This window comes from Sebastes umbrosus, chromosome 18, assembly GCF_015220745.1.
Source record: "Sebastes umbrosus isolate fSebUmb1 chromosome 18, fSebUmb1.pri, whole genome shotgun sequence".
Taxonomy (NCBI): Eukaryota; Metazoa; Chordata; class Actinopteri; order Perciformes; family Sebastidae; genus Sebastes; species Sebastes umbrosus.
Genome location: NC_051286.1, coordinates 26,282,025 through 26,303,903, shown reverse-complemented (window position 1 = coordinate 26,303,903; position 21,879 = coordinate 26,282,025). Strand labels below are relative to the sequence as shown.

At 42.7% G+C, this 21,879-nt stretch overlaps 1 protein-coding gene across 2 annotated transcripts in view; it reads right to left on the bottom strand.

The window, feature by feature from the left end:
• tnfrsf21 (tumor necrosis factor receptor superfamily, member 21) overlaps positions 1 to 21,879 on the bottom strand; it is a 64,101-nt gene that overhangs the window by 17,604 nt on the left and 24,618 nt on the right. For both annotated transcript variants that reach the window (XM_037751485.1, XM_037751486.1), the window contains 2 exons: positions 20,895 to 21,476; positions 1,668 to 1,933 (listed from right to left, as the gene is read on the bottom strand). In XM_037751485.1, coding sequence (XP_037607413.1) covers positions 1,668 to 1,933; positions 20,895 to 21,476 — 848 coding nt within the window. The remainder of the gene's footprint in view (positions 1 to 1,667; positions 1,934 to 20,894; positions 21,477 to 21,879) is intronic.

Below are 21,879 nucleotides of genomic sequence, written 5' to 3'. Positions count from 1 at the left end.
ATATTGTTCATAAATTATTTATTTATTATTGAAGAGGCATTTTTATATGATTGAAGAGGCATTATTTCAATATTACTGAGGAGAGGCAATTGTTCTGGTTCTCAGGCTTCCCCCTGATCAGCTGAAATCTGGGGAATCAGTTGCGCCACACGGTAATACCGAAATTCTCCTGCACTGCCGACAGTACTTGCACGTCATTCATTAGGCATTTTCAGTCTGCCTACCGTTAAATTGACGTTTCCCCTATGTGGAGCCATTTATTAATAATAATAATAATAATAATAATGATGTACAGTATGTGTTCATGAGCTTCACACAACTACATTGTGGTACAGCTTTAATCATTGGCGGAGCTTGAAATCCAACTTCCTTTGGTAACTTCAACACTGAGTTTTCCATTATCCCCATGTCTCCCCCTCACCAAACAATTTCATCATCCGCTATCTTATCCACCATCAATCCAGTGAGCAAGACAGAAAACGATTGTCGGAGATGATCTGCTCCATTATTAAGCTGTGATGAAAGGCCAAATTACAACAGATGACTAAAGAGCTGAGACATCGAGACGACGGGGACGTCTTTAAAACCAGAACAAGGCTGTAACTGTGCAGCGCTGACTTTGGAGAGAGGAGTCAAGGGCACCAATTTGATACGAATCATTGGGAAGTAAGAAGGAGGAAAGTAAATGGTGATGAAGGATTCCGTATGTCCCCTGTGTTCATGGCTTCCTGTTTGTTTGTGTGTGTGTTCTGCGGAGATTGCAGTATGAGGCTGATACATTCTTAGTAATAATAACGCGTTAACGCAAATTGTTTTTTTTTTAGTATGTAGCGGGGCTCAGATTTAGAAGTAGAGTGTACGAGGAAAAATAATATTAAAAAATATTTTTTATGCTAAATGCAGTAACTGTGAGGGTTTCTGGACAATATGTGTCATTGTTTAGTGTTGTTAATTGATTTCCAATAATAATACATGCATTTGCATAAAGCAGCATATTTTCCCCACTCCCATGTTGATAAGAGTATTAAATACTTGACAAATCTCACTTTAAGGTACCTTTTGAACAGATAAAAAATGTGCGATTAATCTCTATTAACATCGTGCAATTAATCGCGATTAAATATTTTAATCGATTGACAGCCCTAATTTTAATATATCTCAATCAACAGACTAATAACAGAATAAATGGGTAAAAATGTCCAATTGTGCTGCCATCTAGTGTTTGCATTCTGTGGCCCACTTTGGCTCCGCCTCAGCTGGTGATGTCACCCTGTCCTCAAACAGACAAACGGTCACACCACTTCCTCTCTCACCAACTCACCCATCGCAACAAGCAATTTCCATAAACTGTGTAGGATGCAGAGAGAGAGGCTGCAACACTGAGTGTAATTACTGCTGTAACATCCAATCATTCTCCCAAAGTGAGCTGTTGCTTTAATGTGAGGAATGCAGATAAACCACATGGGACTGGCTCCAGTGGGACGCACCAGACAGCTTTCCTCACAGATTAGATTTCGGTGGAAGAAAGACGCAAAGAACAGTTTGCACTACGGTGTGTGCCGGCGATGTCGACCGAGCCGAGGATGGAAAAGATGTCAAAGAACACCGCAAACATATTTCACTGCTACACTTCTGAATAAACCTGGTTCAAGTCCATCCAGCCTTACCTGTGGGTTGTCCTCCATGACACAGCGGATCTTCTCCACCACGTCGATGCGGCGCTGCCGGTGCAGGGCGTTGATGAGCTTGGCCAGGTTGGCGTCGCTGTCCCGGATGGTCCAGTGCTGCAGCGCGGCGTACGCCCGCTCGTGATCTGACGAGTAGCCGTTGGAGAAGGCAGCCACCTCCCGCTCCGTGGCGTTGGCCAGCGACTGATAGATGTCGATCCACTGGGTGCCCACCTGGGCCGCCACCAGCTTCAGGATATCAACCCCTGAGCGGAGAAAGAAAAAGTTAGAGAACCCCGAGCTTTAAGGGTCGACTCCATCTGCGTTCATTTCATTTTCAAATGGAAACGCCCACTCAGCTGTTAGCAAGAAGTAGTGACGTAGGTTGCCAAAATAAACTAATCGATAAGGTTATGAATAAAGTGACTGCTAGCACTGGCTAAATCAATGTTAGTCATGCTAAGTGCTAAGTTTGGAAATAACTGCCAGGGTGAATTTGGGTCTTTTTGAAGTGGGGTTGTATGTAGGGCTGGGCATCGATTAAAAATGACGATGCAAGTACCAATACAAAAAGGATCAATTTCAAGTATCATTTAAGTTGATAATGGACCTGCCCTTTAAAGTTGAAAGAAGAGGGTTTGTGATCATATGTTTAGCCACTATTCAATATTAAAAAAAAGAAAATGAGAGTCAGATGATTGCTGGATTTCCTCTTAATTGAAGAATGTAGCTGTAACAGGATGCAGCAGCAAACAATTGCCTCATTTCCAACTAATGGAGCCCTCATGCTATGCACCACACAATACGCCATTGTTCTCTTTCTGTCAATTACAACTGAACTTCTATATAGTGCGTGTGTGAGAGTGTGTCTGGAATTACACGGTTATATTATTTATACATGATATGTATAAGTTTGGTCTGTTTATTGTGAACAAAGTTGTGACCTCCATCTCAGAATGATTCAGGCTTCAGGCAGTGTCATTTGAAGTTGTTGTACAGAACATTCATAGTCTGTAGACTTTCTTTTGAATCTTGGAAGGTATAATTTATATATCGGTCGACTGCCAGCCAGAACTGGAAGATTTGTTGTGCCTCATCCAATCAACAATGGACAACAATTCAAGATGGCCGCCAAACGAACCCCATGGGCCATTAGTTGACCTCGGCAACACGAAAAAATCTTTAACAAGACACCATTAGGGTCCTAAAAAAACAGGTGCCAAAAAATGCAATGCAGGTACATGGGAACCTTTTTCTTCTGCTAGGCTACGAAGTCGTGCCGAGCCAAACCATGCAGTGGAAATTCCACATTACAGTAGACTTGTTTAAGGAAGTACAATGACGGAAGATGCCTATACAAAGACAAAGACAAGTCCTCTGTAGGAGAATTCTATGCAGAAGAGCAAGTTCATCCCATGCAGACGGTACGACATCATGCTTTCCTCATCAGGGTGTCTCCAACTGAGTCATGAGGCCAGTGGCACTCAAGGAACTCCAAGTATCCACTCAGCGCAAACGGATCCACCTCTTAACCAACACCTCGGCTTTCCACACACACACACGGGGTGATGCAAGAGGCAGCATTAGTCTTTGGTCTCCCTGGATCAGCTGGGGGCAATCTCTTAATTTAGCACGTAGAGCCACACCTGCTGTGTGGTTGGAATACACAGAGTCATTCAGCTTGAAGACACACAGCTGTTGAGCCACTGTTGAGGATCTGATTCTCTAAAGCTTTTGTTATCATGCCAGACACGTCAGGTTGGATCGATCACAGTGGAGAATCAATCTAAAATTGAATTTACACATAGAGAGAGAGAGCGCTACAGCATCATTTATTTGGTGAATTCAAGTTCACACTGTATTTCTAGGAAAATCAGGGCTTGTAAACACAAGTCACATGGACTCACAAGTGTTTTGTTGTGTAACCAGTAAAAGGCAGGAGAGGTCAAAGCAAATACTGGACCTGTCAGCGCTTGTTATTTATCAAGTGCTCGTACACGTGAGGAAATACTAGAAGGTGCATTTTGCTCTTGAATCGTTAGTCTTTCTGCTGACTTATCAGCGGACGACACGTACCTATATCTATCTACAATGACAACTGCATATTTTACCTTTTAAGGTTTGAAAGAGCAAGGCCCATATACATGTATATAGAGAGAGTTTCATAGCCCAATAGCCACTCAAAGGGCCAGTGTGTAGGATACAGGGGCATCTATTTGCAGAGATGGAATGCAATTTTCACAAGTATGTTTTCATTAGGGGCTGCACTGTGGTGCAGTGGTTAGCACTGTTGCCTCACAGCAAGAGGGTCCAGCTTGGGGCCTGTGTAGAGTTTGCACGTTTTGCCAGGCCTATAAAACGCTAAAAATGGGCGAAAATCGCATATTAAATTCAAAATGGCTGACTTCCTGTTGAGTTTTGGGCATACCTCCCGGAGGCTTTTTTGTGCGTCTCCACATGTTACATTTGCCTGCCAAATTTCATACTTGTCGGTGAAACCGACTCGCTGGCCCGACGTTGTCAGTGCTCGGGCCCTAAATATTGTCCAGAAACCCTCACAGGTACTGCATTTAGCATACAAAATATGCTCAAATCATAACATGGCAAACTGCAGCCCAACAGGCAACAACAGCTGTCAGTGTATCAGTGTGCTGACTTGACTATGTCTTGCCCCCAAACTGCAGAGGTCTAGTGGAGTCCATGCCTCGATGGGTCAGGGCTGTTTTGGCAGCAAAATGGGGGACCTACTCAATATTAGGCAGGTGATGATAATGTTATGGCTGATCGGTGTATATTCCAATGGCTTTTTGGCTGATAGGTGGGTATACTGTAAACCGCAAGGTGTATACCTGCGTATATCCTCCAACTACACCACTAGGTAAACAAGTATGTTTTTGTTATCTCAACTGAAATGTCCTCTATAGAGAGAGAAACATGCATGCGTTGACACTGTTCTGCCTATTTTCTAACTGCCAGCACTTTTTATGAAAAGGTGGAGTGGCCTTTTGAGGAAAGGCACCTTTCTAACGTTAGGAACAGCTGTGGTTTTTAGAGAAGCACACATGACCTGGATAGGATTTTGTTTAGTCAACTAATCTTCAACAGCTAGTCACAGCTGTGCAAGGCAGCTGTCAGAGTCGTATTCGATTACTGGAGCAAGTTGCCATGGAAATATTTTTCAGCTAAGATGCTTTTTCAAGTTATTGTTACAGAACGGCTTTGAGAAATGACAATCTCTCTCTCGTGACACACTCGCATCACCACTTGGCGTTTCTCTTTAGCCACAAACGCTGATTGTTCACGAGCAGCTCTCCCCCCTCAGACGCTCTGCTGCCTGTTCAGACTCTCTCTTGCTCCACTTCCTCGCTGACTGTTACGCGACTTGACAATAACTTGGCTGGAAATATAGAAATGCTGACTCATCTGTTCTGCAAGCAAAAACACAGTTGTTTTGTGTTGACACGGGAAAGGCTGCGCTGATATGCGATTCTCATGTGTGTGTGCATTAGCCGTGGTTTTATTGGTGCATGTCTGCAGGTTTTTAATGATACAAATTGGTCGATGCCACTCAGGAAACAGAACCTTGATAATGATAAATGACTGATGTAGGAGGTCTGATCAGAGGATTTGACATGACAGGGAATGATGCCTATGGCTCTGAAGTATTTAGGATGTAGGATGGGGGGGGGTGATGTACATAAACAATTAGGTCAGAAGGTATCTCTTAAAGGTCCCATATTGTAAAAAGTGAGATTTCCAGGTCTTTTATATTATAAAACAGGTTTAAGTGCTTTATAAATACTCTTAAACCATCAAATCGCTCAATATACGGAAAAATATACCCAGCCCGTATTCAGAAATTGTGCGTTTAAAACAAGCCGTTTTCTGTCCATTTGTGATGTCACAAATCTTCAATATTAAGACCATTACACGGTTTTAAACGTAAACATTCTAAATGTGTCCCAGTTTATTTCCTGTTGCAGTGTATGTAAATAACATCAGCTGACAGGAAGTAAATATGGACCCAAACTGTTGCCTAGCAACGCAATTCCGTTGAAATGCACTAAAACGGTGCGTTTCAGACAGAGGGTGAATACAGATATATTCAGGCAGACAGTACAATTAAAATAAAGTTGTTTTTTTAACATTACAGCATGTAAACATGTTCTATTAGAAACACAAAATACAAGTATGAACCTGAAAATGAGCACGATATTGGACCTTTAAAGGTACAGTGTGTAGGATTTGCAGCATCTAGCGGTGTGGTTGCAGATTGCAACCAACTGAGCACCCCTCCGCTCACTGCTCCCTTTCCAAGACTGCGGTAACGTGAGCCACCCTTACCGTAATAACACTACTTCAGGAGCAACGGAAGTCAGATGGCGTCTGGCTGGCGGTACCACGGTTTTGCACATCGCAGCTCACAATACCGCACTTTCACAAGCGTGTCAGAGAACTACGGTGGCATTCAGCTAAACGTGAAAACGCGAAAAGGCTCTCTCTAGAGTCAGTGTTTGGTTTGTCCATGTTGGGCTTTTATTTCTGCTAATACATCCCCCTAAATGTTACACACTTTTCATTTAACCTAAATAACCTGAATGGGTTTTTGTGTGTTAGCCCAAGGTGTTTTAACTAACTGACTTTTTTCTGGTCCTCTGGTTGGATAATGTACAGTATCTACCGTATGTCTCTATATGGAACTGTTGTGATGCATGTTCTTACATACTTGATGAAGGCTGTTCACACCAAATTGCTGTATTAAAAAAGAAATATATTAAAGATACTAGCAGTATACAAGACTTTTATTCAAGTTGTGCTGCCCTGTCGCCACATCTGCTGCCTATTCAGATGTGCAAAGATGTTTTCATGATTTTGATGATTTTTTTTTTTAAATAAATCAGGTCCTAAAGTTCTGATCAAATATAAAACAAATACAAAAAGAAATGCAAAAAGAAATAAATGTAAAAAATTATAAAAAGTAAATACATAAATAAATAAAAGGGAAAAATTAAACATATGAGTAAATAAATAAGGGAATTAATACAAATACAAATAAACAAAGAAGCAAATTAAAACAGAATTATCAATTAATTTAATGGCTACATTTATTTTTAATATAATTTTTGCTTTATTTATTTATTTATTTATTAATTATTTTGGCAGGTTCCGTTCTCCATAGTAAATATTTTCTGGTTCTGTAAATTCACCAAGCCATATTTTACCCACTGAAGCTTTCTGTACTACACGGCCGTTACACTTCCAGAGCATCAACACAGAATTAATTCCACCACTTTTGATAAGTATCAGGTTGATCCCTGATTAATGTCTGCTGCAGCAAAACATGCTAAGTGCATAAATCCAGGATGATTCAGAGAGATTAAATGGATGTGAGCCATCGTGGCTCCACGGGCGCATAATATAGGCTACACACTCACGTGTACATAAATATATATACGCAGAGAGAAATGCAAGGGCACACAAGCTGTGAGGCAAGTATAGATGTGTGAAGCCTACACACATGCTTACACAGACACCCTTGACATGCCAGACACACTACAGCTCTATCCTTTACACTCATTCTTCTCTTCCCAAACCCATGTATTTAATTTGACCCTCATTTTGCAAAGTGTCCTTACTCGAAGTGGCTTAAAAATTGCAAAGGTAAAGAAGAAAACATACACAATCCCCTACTTCTGCTCAAGATTAATAAACTCCTGTGAATCCTGGAGGGACTTGGAGGAGCTTACGTGCCGGCCTTCTGGGCCCCGGGAGCCTGCCGACTCTCGTCCACTTCGCTCGCCATTAACGCGCAGCGACAGAAATGGCTGACCACATTTAAATGACCTATATAAGTCTCGTGATGATTCAGTATGTCAGCCTGCGGATGTGTTTATGTGTTTGCACGGGGAAGTATTTGTGTGTATTACAGTGTGTCCCTGCCTTATATGTAGACGCCCCTATAAGCATAAAAAACTAATGTCAAATAGTTGCTGGTATTTATCCAAACTGACATGTTTTGTCATATTAAGCAGGATACAGCTGCCTGGGAGGGGACAAACCGTGAGCTATCCTTAAGGTTTTTTGCATATACAGTACAGTACAGCACATAATGAAGCACTGTTTTTGTTAACATTTGTCGTGTTGGAAAGTAACACAACAGTGTCATGTCCTATCCTAGACTCATTCTGAGTTGAAAATGACTCATCCTATTTGGCAGTGCAGGTGATAATGACTTCTGTTGTGACACTAATTGCTTTGTATTTTCCATCACGCTACTTCTGTTGCAAAGAAACTATCAAAGGTTTTTGGTGCTCTGAGCTCAGGATGTGCTACACATTCAATCAGCAAGTTCTTCCTATTTAAAATTAGAATGGCAATCGGAGAGCGCAAACCTCCGCCACGGTGCGTGACTTTAAAAACAGATCACAGCTCCCAGCTGGCGGCACCGTGAGGTGGTCGGCTTATTATTAACACGGTGTGTTTCCGTGTAACGTGATGGCTAGTGCCTCTCTCATTCAGCAGCCTTGTTATGTCTGTATAACGTTGCACCACGTTGTCTCTCATCCCGTCATCTACCGCTTTTTTCTTTCTCATCGTGGACGGCCAGCAGCTCCACACATCCAAACACGTATCTCTCGTACATGTGTTATACCCTGTGGTCTTAATGCTCAGGCTGATCCTTAAAAAAAAACCTGAATCTGGATCATGATCTGGATCGCCACCAAAATCTGATGGATTGTTCACTGTGCCACACCCCACCCCGCCAAAATATTTCATTCAAATCCATCACGGACTTTTGGAGTAATCCTGCTAACAGACAAACAAACAAACCAACGCCGGTGAAAAGATAACCTCCTTCAAGGCCCTTGGCCTTTACACACCGGGGGCGTGACTAATAAACAAAACGAAAATGCGAAATACTCGCCTGCGAATATTCAGGCTGTTCTCATACACCGTTCGTAGCTATACCTACGAAAAGTAAATGCACTGTAATTCGTATACATCCCACGAAATCAGTTGGTATGTAATCCACGTAATTGTGAACGAAGAAGTATGAAGAGTGGCGAACACCGTGTAGGCAGGAGGTCGGAGTGGATGGGTGGGTCAAAGGTCTGATGCCTTTATTCTGCGGTGCGAAAACTCAGAAAAATCGACCTTGTTCCGAAAAAATAAGTGTCACTATATCGCCATATAATATTAATGTTCTGTGTTAAAATATTCATGGCAAAAACAACAGTTAAAAAATATTGATGTGCAACTTAATCGCACAAAAAAAAAGCGGTATAAATAATAGGACTTTGTCTTAAGCGTTGAAATGTCAATCAACAGAAAGTTAAATCAACATTGTTTAAGTAATTTATCAAACAACAAGACTACGAATCTACAATCACACAAGCAGGACGGTTGGCATTTTCGACGCCAGCATTGTTAGCTTAACATTTTAATGTTTAAAAGGTTATGTTTACTATAGCTGCCATCTTAGTTTTGCATGCTACCATGCTAACATTCGCTAATTAGCGCTAAGCACAAAGCACACCTGAGGCTGATGGGGAATGTCATTAGTTTTGCTTATAGTAGTAGGCTAGTACCAAAAGTACTGGACAAATAGAAATGTCATGGTAGCGCTGGCGAAAAAGTCAGGGGATCACAGAAGTCATATGAATTCATCCTCCATCCCTAAAGCCATGCCACTAGAGTGATAAAAAATGGCTCCAGCTTCTGGAACTTCAAGGTTTGCGGCTTTTCTCTGTTTTATATCAGAGTGAATAGCTTTGGGTTTAGACTTTTGGTCAGATAAAACAATGTGGGGTCTTGCCATGGGCATTTCCTTTTTGTTTGACTGCTGAATAGTGGAACAAGGGGAACAAAACGGATGCACAGTTCTCCAAAGCGCGGCCAGAGTGTGATGAGAATGGAGCTGGTTTTAGTTTCAGTAAAGAGCAACAGTGAGGAAGCAAACCAGCCACAACAGCTCTGAGCAGAACAGGTGGCGCTTGATTAACATCCTCTAAACAATGGATCCCTGTGTCTGTCTCTGAGGTCTCTCAATACACATGGGGACAAGGGGAGTCTCGGGTATTGTCTTTGTTGATTTAAAAAGTACTGTCTGTTCTGTTGTTGTCTATCTTTACATCTCTGTTGCAATGACCTGATTACATGAATGATCAATGATGACACACTGCTGATCTCCACAGGACTATTACACAATGGCTCTCCCAAGACCAAGAAACCAAGGAAAACACTCAACGCCACTTCCATCTGCAATACTGTTGCAATACTACTGCTGAAGACCCCAATAACTCCTTTACTAGTGGCTCATTTCACTGTTTTGGGGCAACTGGGTAGCCACTCTAGTAATGCCACAGGATAAAAAGAATGTAACCTTTGAATCAGAAAAAAATATTTTGACCTTTAGAGAAGGTTTTGGACAAATTGAGCAGTCTGACTACAATGACAGTGACACAGCATTCTGAATATGCAACGTATCTGATTTCAAAGCTCTGGCTGGTCTTTTCTTCATAGCAACAGCTGTGGATTGTGGGTGTTGTAGCATAAATGTCCAAAACATCATATAAACCTATGGTCATGAGCTTCGTGACCGAAAGAATGAAATTGTAGATACTAGCGGACAAAATGAGCTTCCTTTGTAGGGTGGCTGGGCTCAGCCTTAAGGCCCAGACACACAAACCCGGCATTAAGAGAGGTAGCGGCAACGAAGTCCGGCAGTGGTGTCGCCTTTGTCTTGGCAAAAAGGTTACACTGGAACACACTGCAAAGACTACAGCCGACCATCACCTACCACGTACGTCCTGCGCCTGCATGGGATGAAATAACTCTCCCTACCAGCAGGTCGCGGTAGTCTGTATTCGTCATTGAAAAAAAGGAAACCTCGAAGACTGCGGATAAACAAGACGTTGTACGTACATGAAACAATGCAGCGTTTGCTGACCATTTTCACACCACTCTCACTCATCACTTCATCAGCTTCATTCCAGATGGCCACCTCATTGTGAAAATATCCGTGTATTTCTCTTGAAAAAGAAAGTACAGCCAATCAGAGTGATTTCTCTCACCGACGGGCTCCACCGCCAATTCAACATGCTGAATTGGCCGAAAAAACGCAGATGCAGGCAGACTAGAGCCAACAGCGCACCACAAAAACTAGGCCCCCGGATAAGCGGAAGAAAATGGGTTGGGTTGTAGCTGCTGCAGTAATGGGCCAATCACACATCGTAATTAGGGATGCACCGATACCACTGTTTTTCAGACCGAGTACAAGTACAAGTACTTACATTTGGGTACTTGCCGATACCGAGTACCGATACCAGTACTTCTCTGTTCCCTCGTTAACAGCCAGCTGGAGGCTGTGAGCAACACAGGGCAGGCTGGGGAGTCCCGCATACGAGGCGGTGCACCGCGACCGGCTCTAGGTCGGCTTGAAAAGGCTCGGGGCGAAGGTGGCTCGCGGCCGAAGCTTTACAGTGCTACCCGCCAGAACCTTGCCGCATCGTTGTGCGACTGTTTTCAGTGCGCCTCAACCGCGTCATGCCGCCAGATCGGGGCTCGGCCCACGTAAAGGCGCCAGGGGTCTGTGGAAACATGGACCAAGGAGTCTAACGCACGTGCGAGTCAGAGGGTGCAAGCAAACCCTGTGGCGCAATGAAAGTGAGGGCCGTAGCGCGCCGGCTGAGGTAGGATCGGAGCCGTTTTGCGAGTACGAGTACATGAGCACAGCATCGGACGTTCATCCCTAGTCGCAATAAATCAAAGAACGCTCACAGTGATCAACTGCAAGCAAAACAGCCATCTTTTTCTAGATCTGGGCACAAAAAGGATTGATTGCAGGTATCGTTTTGACTGGAGAAGTTTCAATACTACTTGGTACTGGGTTGTTTCAGTCGATACCTTAAAGGTATCAGGTACTGATACCCAGCCCTACTAATCACCGATGGCCATATTATAGCTCTTTAGTAACGCTACATTGTCTGACACACTCTTGATTCTGATTTAAGCAACAATTACATTTTGAGGGTTCAAATGAAAGACTCAAATGAAAAATGGTAAAGTGAGGAAAAAGAAAACATATGGATAAAATAAGTGGTTTCACTTCAGCACCCTGTTATTTTGTGTAACATGATGTGAAGCAGGGTGCTGTGTGCGTCAGCATCTTTACAAAATACCATTCAGTTAATCACAACACGTAGTCCTCTCGCGTTCATTCCAATATCAGAACACACAACGTTAAATTGGCGAAATGTGTGCGAGCACAACAAGCACTGTATACTTCCAACCAGGCAACAACCCCACCCCCCCAAGCTCTCTGCTCTTCACAATCAAACCCAGGCTGAACTGAGAGCAGGCTTCCTCAGCCCACCCTGGTACTACTGCACAGCGCAGTATATTCTAACACGTGGCTCCCCACTGGGCTTGGATGTGGAACTTGGCATTATTAACGGTGTGGATGTTTAACGAGGGACGATGGTGGCTAGGTAGAATGTTGTTTTCCTTCGTGTTTTCCTCTACAATCCCAATCTGACTTTGGAAATGTATGTTGTAAATAGTATGCCTGGTGAACACACCAAGCGCAACCTGCCTCTATGTGATGTTCTCTTAAAGAACCATTAGGGTCTTTTCAATGTTTATGACCATTAACTACAGACTGCATCCATACATTACTGATGAACATTTTCCAAAGTATACCATAAAGTCTTGGATTGATTTGCTAACTTCAATTGCTAGACCGCCAATGGGTTTTAATCATTTCACTGAGGTAGGGATGGAATTCCTCGACTGCTGATACCAATTCGATACCACGGTAAAAAACATAAAAGTAAAACAATAAATCCCATTTACCTCAATATCCATTCCTTTATTACCATGCTTATGTATACTGGTTTTTGTTAGGAAGTTAAACAGGTCATAATTCCCTCTCTTATCTATTTTATATTGATGTGAAAACATCTCCTTCAAACAACTGGAATTACTCAAGTTTCTCTCCAAAAACTTAATTTCACAAGATTACATTTTGAACACATCATGATAACGTTAGAATTTACCTTCGCCAAATACTTATACATACAATACATTTTTACTGAATAGAACCTGAACGCATCATAATGTTAGCTCCGGGCAAGACTGCGCTGCCCACCGGCTGCTAACGGCTAACGTTAACTAGCTCTCATCTTGCCGATTTCAACACGGATGTGTTGTTCGCAATGTACCATTATCAGGGACAAAATAGGGTACATCCCCTAGACGTGTCGATAGTGAGTTTACTGCATCCTAAACACATTTTCTATCATCCCTGGGACAATAGGACGCCGTTAGTCTTGAGCCCTGACGGTACCTGCGGTACTGTAGAAAAACAAGTAACGTCATGTTTTCAGAATTTTGGCATTGACTTGGTACGAGTCGATGCCAAAACTTTAAAATAGATATAAATCAATTCTGTTGTTGTGTGTTTACCTTGGGTTAATGAGAGATTTCAATACTGATCTGAAATCAGCGAGATTTCAGCGAGCTACCAACAAGCTACTTTTGGAAAACAAAAAAGAACCAACTTCCTATTATGTCCACCTCTTACGTACTGTTTAACTTCCAGGTATTATTTTCGGACTGCATGGCTAGTAAAGGCAATAACTACTGGCAACCGATTCCCAAATTTCTGATTTCCCAGTGTCTCTTAATGCATCAACAACAAGAGCTATCAAAACAGTTCCTGTTTGCAATTGCATTACCAAGCCACAAAAAGTAACTCTGACAAAAAATTTGGCCAATAAAATGTTCGCTGTGATGGATTGCGATCTCAGACTGAAACATGTAAAACCACCAGCATGGTCCGTTAAGGGTTCATTATGCTTCAGGCCAATCTGTTTATACAGCTGATTAGACTGTTGACAGGCTATTAAATAGGAGTTATCAGTCGCTATAAGCACCATAGATGTGGGTAGAATAGGGGCCTACTATACCCAGTATTATGTCTTATCATCTATTCGTATGGGAGATCACCGAAAGAAGGTATAAAAGAACACAACAGCAACCATAGAAATTATGACATGAGCAGAAGCGGAAGTCAGGTGCTGTAGTACAGACAGCGTGAAACTCCATGTAGGGTGGAAGTTGGGGTTAATGGGTGATGGATGAAACACAAAACACAAGGTTTTCACCCCCAGGAGACTGGGGTTTGCATTTGTGAAACCAACTACGTGTAGCTGTCTTTGTGTTCACGAGAGTTAAGTTTCACTTTCGCTTTTGAAACGTAGTTATTTTAAGCCAAACCCTGATGTTTTTCCCTAAACTTAACTAAGTGGTTTTGTTGCCTAAACCTAAAGAAGTTGTAGTTTTGTTGCCTAAACCTTAAGAAGCCTTTTCGTTTGTGCTCAAAACGCAACGTTTCATTCTGTTTTACAACGTGTTAAAACGTATTGCTTTCGTTTTCGCCTCCACTTTTACAACGTAGTAGGCATAGTAGGCCCCTGATGACCCACAACTATGGTGCTTATAGCGACCTATAACGCCTATTTAATAGCCTTGCTAACAGTCACATATCTGTTCAGAATAGCCACACTCAAAGGCGGCGCAAAAAGCTTGCTGTCATAGCCTCCACTTGGTTGCATCTTATTGCCTCCTCAATGTCTCCAAGAAATCTGGGCTTTTTGTATCTTTGTAGCATTGACGCTAAAGACATTCATGGTATCATACTTGGGTTGTACAAACAAAAAGCAGTAAAAAAAAAAAAAAAAGAGCTTGAGACAGATCAATTCCTGTTATCTCTTCTGATCACTGTGTAAAGTGGGCATGATTGTCAGATTGTCTGTTGTATCCCTAAACAGCAACATAATCAACACTATAAGCGACACAATGTTTTTTTGGGCAAAAATTTAGGGCAACAGGGCACAACAGCAAGGTCATCTTAGTGTAGCCTCAAGCTCACCTTTATACACCATTTTTGTGATTCCCTTTTATTTTATTTGACTGCTGCGCCCCTTGTTTCGGATAAACAAATAGCTTTTTCAGATCCTGTGCAATAAAACTCTGGCCCGTGGCCCTGGAAAGCCCCCTTCAGCCCCCGCTGTGGAGGAGTAGCAGTTTTCACTACTTCCTGACCGGCTTTGAGCAAACGCCAAGTACTGTATGTGTGTGATCTGCGCTTTGACGTTTCCCCTTTCTTTTTCCCCTTTATTGCCTGAGTGTTTTAACTGCTCTAGTAAAGGTGCATTACAACCTTCAAGGGGAGCCAGCCACGCACCTTGGAAGGATTAAGAAGCTGTTTTGTTTCATGTTCCAGAGAGTAAACAGCGGTGTAAAAAATGGCTATCTGGGTTGCATGTGCATACATATACATCTCAAAGTAAATACATTCGCATGGGCTCGGGATTACTCATCCAATCAGGAGAACACATATGCAATACACACACACACACACACACACACACACACACACACACACACATACACACACTCAAATGTAAAAAGGTCAGTTTAAAAATTGTTCTTTAAATGCCTTAAAGGCTACGACACTAAAAATGGGGATTCAGCTCGACATGTTTCCACAATTTTTTACCCGTAGTGGCAGCCTTAGGGACCAAATGCTATGAATCTTTTCCCGGGAAACATCCTCTGGGTTACAGCCCGGACACACCAGGAACGTCAGGAGCGCGTGGCGGCTGCGTGGCGGCTGCGTGGCGGCTGCGTGGCATGGTGGCTGCGTGATTCACGTGTCAGGCATTTCAGCTGTGTGTCAGCTGCGCTTCTGCTGCTGCTTCCGTCAGCCCTTTCTTTCTACAAAGAGTTTGCCTTTTAATGGCAAATAAATATCATTTATATTTATTTTAGACCGAGAAAGGTTAAGAAACGTGTGGTAATTTGTAAATAATACTAATAATCCCCAATTAAAACTCCGTACTATATTCATTCATGGAGCTCTCCAAGTCACTGTATGTTCTACAACACTTATTAGCACATATTTCAGAATAAAAGCCTTGTGTTAACAAATGAAGGAATTCTGTCCATAGAAAAAATGCTTGAGGGCTTTTATTTTGAAATGAAAGTGGGAAGTGTTGATTTAAAAATAAATCTTTACTTTTTTTGATCTCCGTAACATTTTCTACAGATAGACATTGAAACTGTAGCAATGTAGCGGGTAGGATGTTAATATATAGTCAATAGATGTGAACCGCGCGCGGCACGCATCAAAAATAGGTTTAAGCATAGATGATGCAAGCATAAAGATAATGATGCTTGTGCTCATCATCTATGCTTGTCTGTGGGTTTGAGCTGCTCAATAATTAAAAAAAAATAGAAGAAAAGTATTGAATCGATTAAATTTGAAGAGAGCGTGCTCTGTCCGACACCAAAAACCACTAATTGCGTCCCATCTCCTACCAACAGTCAACGTCGGTTTCTTTCAGCAATGACCAAGATCTTTCCCTAACCTTAACCATGCAGTTAAGGTACCCTAAGCTTAACCAAACCTTAATTATGGAGGTAGCATATCAAAAAACACTATTATGAATTGTTTTGTGATGGACATAAGGAGTCTTGGAAGGCATTGACCTATTCTATTCCAGAGTAGAAACCAATAGGGCTCTGAGTTGTGAGGACCAGAAGTGAGAAGCACTGTTTCATCTGTTACAATTCAGATTAATTCCTATTAGAGCAGTGAGAAGATACTGGCATCACATGAAACTAGAAAAACCTAAGGAATCCATCGGTACCAACCATGTCATACTAGCTTGTCAAGAAGGAGGTTAAAGGTCCCATATTGTGCTCATTTTCCATTTCATACTTGTATTTTGTGTTTCTACTAGAGCATGTTTACATGCTGTAATGTTCAAAAAAACTTTTATTTTCCTCACACTATCTGCCTGAATATACCTGTATTCACCCTCTGTCTGAAACGCTCTGTTTTAGTGCATTTCAACGGAATTGCAACTGAATTGCGTTGCTAGGCAACAGTTTGGGTCCATGTTTACTTCCTGTCAGCTGATGTCATTCACATCCACTGCAACAGGAAATAAACTGGGACACATTTAGAACGTTTAAGTTTACAAACCGTGTGATGATCTATATATATTGTATATTTGTGACATCACAAATGGACAGAAATCCTAACGACTTGTCTCAAACGCACAATTTCTGAATACGGTCTGTATATGTTTCTCCGTATATTGAGCGTTTTGATAGTTTAACAGTATTTATATAGCACTCAAACCTGCTTTATAATGTAAAAGACATGAAAATCGCATTTTTTACAATATGGGACCTGTAATAAATTATGGTATCGGATCGGTTGCATAGACTGGCGTACTCGCCAACACCCGATACCCAATTTTAGGCAGTATCGGACGCATTTTCCGAAACTGGTATCGGAACAACTCTTTTAATTAGTGCGACTTTAAAGAAAGTTGTTCTTTAAGCATTTGCATTTAACGTACAGTAACTACAGTATGCATTGGCACTAAACTCAAAGACTTTTTTGCGTAACGATATACAGTCCATGGGTTGGTGAAAACCTGCACTTTATCTCTTACGACGTCAAAGAAGCTGCGTAAAAGTGTCTCTTTTTATATCCATACCTCTCTTTGTCAGGCATCTTAAGTATCCGGGCTAACAAGGGGCTACTAGGTAACGGCAGGGAAACCCCGGTGTGGTTCGCCAACAACTGTACAATACAACATTTCCCCCTGTCAACCCCCCCCCCCCCCCCCCCACCAATACACACACCACTCCTTCACCATCGCACTCTCTCTTCATTTCCCTTCTGTCTGTATATCTCTTTGTTGCCCTGTAAGAGACCCGATTGACCCACTAATGTGCCTTGCCAACCAAACAACAACCCTGATGCAGCTGAAACCAGATTATTCCAGTTCTCTGTGGTCAGGCACTGAGGGAGCCAGAGAGAGAGGGTGGCGGGTGGCTCGGCTTTATCACAGCACACACACACAAACACACACACACACGCATACAGAGTTTCAAAGTGGAGAGTCGAGTGTCTCAGGCAGGAGGTGTCCCCCTGGGTTTGGGTCTGTTTCTCTCTTTCAGTGTGAAATCAAGAGCTCAGCTGTGGGGGCAAAATGTACACTACCTGTTGATAGTCACAGTGTCAATAGACGGGAGCTAAAGGAGCATGGGGCGGGCGGGCGGGGGGGGGGGTGTAACAGTAGTAATAGAGAGAAGTGAAATCTCTGAGGTGGAGAGCACTACAAGAGGGTAGAGAGAGGTGAAGGGAAGGCAAATAAAGGTAGAAGGTACACAAAGGAGATAAGAAAGCTGGAGACAGGAAGTGGTAAAAAAAAAAAAATAAAGCTGCACGAGTGAAACAGTAGAGAAAGAGGAAAAAGTCTGAGTGAAAGAACAAAATAGGAAGAGAAAATGAGCAGAAATAAAGGTAGAGAGAAATGACAAAGGAAGAGGGAAGCTACTAGAACAGGGGTCTGCAACCTGCGGCTCCGGAGCCACATGCGTCTCTTTAGCCACTCTCCAGTGGCTCCCTGTGGATTTATAAAAATGGAAATGAATAACTGTTTTTTGTTTACATTTTCATTTTTATTTATCATTGTTGAAGATCTATGGTACGACGGTATGACGGAGTATTAGGGCCACATTGAGGAAAAAAAAAACAAATCTGAGATTTCGAGAATAAAGTCATAATATTACGAGGATAAAGTCAAAGGTTTACGAGAAAAGAAGTCGTAATATGATGAGAATAATGTCATAATATTATAAAGTAGTAATTTTACGTGTTATTTTCTTTTTTTTTCTCGTAAAGTTCTGACTTTTTTCTCGTAATGTTACGACTTTTTTTCTCAGAAAGTTATGATTTTATTCTCGTAATGTTACGACTTTCTTTTCTCGCAAAGTTATGAATTTATTCACCTAATGTTACGACTTTTTTTCTCATAAAGTTATGACTTTATTCTTGTAATGCTACGACTTTTTTTCTCTGAATATTATAACTTTATTCTGGAAATCTTTTCCCTCAATATGGCCCTAATACGCCGTAGTACATTTGCACTTTGGCTCTCACTGCATTAGACTTATATACTATATACTTAGACTATAAACTGTGTTACCTTCATCACAATGCTTTGCGGTTCCAGACAGATTTGTTTTTATTCTTTGCCTAAAATGGATCTTTTGATAGTAAAGGTTGCTGACCCCTGTAGTAGAACAAAGAGGTAAAATATGAGCGACAAGGAAAGGAAGGAGACACCAAGATGAAACTGGAGAACCGAGAGCAGTGATGCAACCTGAGTGTTGGGGGGGTGAATAGTGACAGCAAGGTGGCACTACAACGGGGTCACGTCCTTGCTTGTGTAACCACTGCCCTCCACCACCATGTGTTCTGTGGGGCAGAATTGATTGGATCAGATACCCGCAGTGGTTCGATCACATTGTTAGATGGTTCTACGCGGCTCAGGAGCAGAACTGAAGCATGTCATTACATCCGACTGGGACATCCAGCCAGCATGTAACTAAAAGTCCATGACCTCGCATGTTGGCTGCAGATGTAGGCCATGTAGAGCCACCAGTCCTGAGATTACAAAAACAGCATTGCAGAGCTGTGGTAATAACTTTCTCTAAAGGCGTATACTGTATCTTGCCAGCCCAGTCTCACGGCAAAGGGTGTAATAGACCCGCCCGTCCACCGGAAGAAAGCGTGTCAGTGTCACGTTTTGTGTTGCTGAGACGTGAATATTACACGCCTGCATGAAGGTGCAGTGTTTCGTAGTGACGGTTGTCACGTATTGTGTAGTGACAGAAGTCTAACTTCAGAGCGAGTTACGTAGTAGGTAAAGTGAGAAAGACCACTTATGGTGGGCAGGTAGGGAAGTGGAGGGGTCAAACAGACACAGGACTTTCAACCGGTGTTGTTTTGCAAGTTAAGTTAGTGACGTTTGTCAAGTGTTTTGTAGTGATGGCTGTCACGTGTCCGCACTGACGTTAAATTGTTTCCGTACGTGTTTTACTTAGTTAACGTACTTATTTTAAGCCCAACCATGGTGATTTCCCTTGACCTAACTAAGTGGTTTTGTTGCCTCATCCTAAGTGAATGGTTTCCCTGCCTGAATCTAAGTGAGTGGTTTTGTTGCCACCTGCTGGTACTGCACGTTCATACAGGCGTGTAATATTGGTCTCTGTGAGGCAAAACATGACACTGACACGCTATCCTCTAGTGGACAGGCGGGTCTATTGCGCGCTTTGGCGTGATATCGGGTTGGTCTTGCATATTGCTGAGGAGGATATCACAATGTCACTAACATTATCATAAGCATGACATCATACTGTAATCCTACGTGGAGCTGTGTAGAAGGTTCGCTTATTGACATTTTACAACTTTAGAGCTAGGGTGGGTAATGCATTTCAGAAAAAGAAATGTTATATTTGTTGAAATTCTCTTATATCCCGACAGTCCCGATCAATAAATCAAATGCTCTGACAAAAAAAACAAGGTGTCTGTGGCTGTCGCAGGACTGTAATAAATTTCATTCGGCGAGATTTCGTTTTGTTTTACTACAAATTATAGCCAAAAGATCACACACACAAATGTTTAGGTTATTTTAGCATCTTTAAAATAAGTTTTTTTTATAGACAAATCAGGCGATCTCGGTGAAAATTGGTGCCGTCTATGTCTCATTCATCTCCTTGTCCACCAGTCGCATCAATTGCAGCATCTTATTTTATACTACCACTGGAAGGCACCAGAGTCTGATGTAAGATGTAAATGAGAAATCCCTTCACCAATTACTGTCAGTGTGCTTTTGAGTACCTGTTTGCTCAAGTAAACTTTCCCAACCAAATCTCTATAAACAGATATATGAATGCACAATCTGCAGGCATGGGGACAAGAAGCAATCTGGCTTCCGTTTGGAGTCCGAGTAGTATTGACCAATCACGTTTGAGCGGGCATTTGCTGGAATGCAATATCAGAACCAATCGGCTATCGTCTGACTACAATTTCGCTTTATGTTAACTTAAACAATCCTGTCTTAACTCCAACTCCATTCCCACATCTTAAGTTGCTAATTGGACAATGACCAGCACCCAGAAAAGGAAGTCTTGACGTGTAGAATCCTCTATATAGTGGATTAGCATGGCTTCATACGTCACTGCATTTCGAAAACAACCTTCTGACCTGTGATGTAGGTACAGACGGGTGATAAAGTCTAGAGACGTCGTTCGTTAGAACAACTCTTGTTGAAATCAAAGCTACAGCAGGCTTACCCTGTCCGTTGGAGTAGTAGATCCACTTCTCTTTGACCTGCGATGGGGGGGATGGTTTCTTCTGAATCGCCTTCTCCACGATGCTGCTCGGGTCCTGCATGGGGCCCTTCTTCAGCACGCGAGAGCTCCGCTTCACGCTGCAGATCACGATCACCACCAGCACCAGCAGGAGCAGCAGCACGATCATCCAGGGGAGGTGCTCGTTGATGTCAAAGTGGTCGTGGGTGCTCGGCCTCGGGGACCCCCTGCGAGTTGGCCTGTAGTAGCTGGAGACCCCAACACCTCCGCTCCCCTGCCCGGCTACCTTGCTGATACCCGTCCCAACCCTGACTACCTCCGCACCCTCCAGACCCTCTACCGCCCCCTTGTTGGGGCCTGGCACAGGGTCAGAATTGGGTTGCCCGAATTGCTGGTGCTCGAGGTCAATGAGTTGCTTGTGAGCAGTGAGCGGTGGAGTCCGCGAGGGATCACGATTCGGTGGGGTGGGAGCGCCAGGCCGGCTGAGGAGCAGCCCCTCCGCACGGTGGTCTTCCCCAACCGGGTTTCCCCTCAGTTGAATGGCTGCTGACTGGTGGTAGGTGCCTGGGATGAGAGACAGAATGATTGATGGAGACGAAGATAGAGCAAGGAAGAAGAAGAAGAGAATTGAGAACAAAGAGAGCAAAGACACAAGATAGTACAGAAGTGAGAGACAACACAGAGAGAGGGAATCAATTCACTCACTTCAGAGATTTCCTTAACCCAGACAATGAAAACAGAAGGCATCACGGGAGGGAATCCTAACACTTTAATCCATGCAAGCAATCTGGAACACAAACAGAAGGAGGAATAACCTCCCCCACTTTGCTCTCAGTCATCTGCTTCCTCTGCTGACTTCCTCCATACTCGGGTGCCCACCTGGTGTACACCTAACTAGAGCCCAACCAATACTTGGTTTTTGAGGCTGATATTGATATTTCGAGAGTTTAAAGAGTCAGAAAACAAT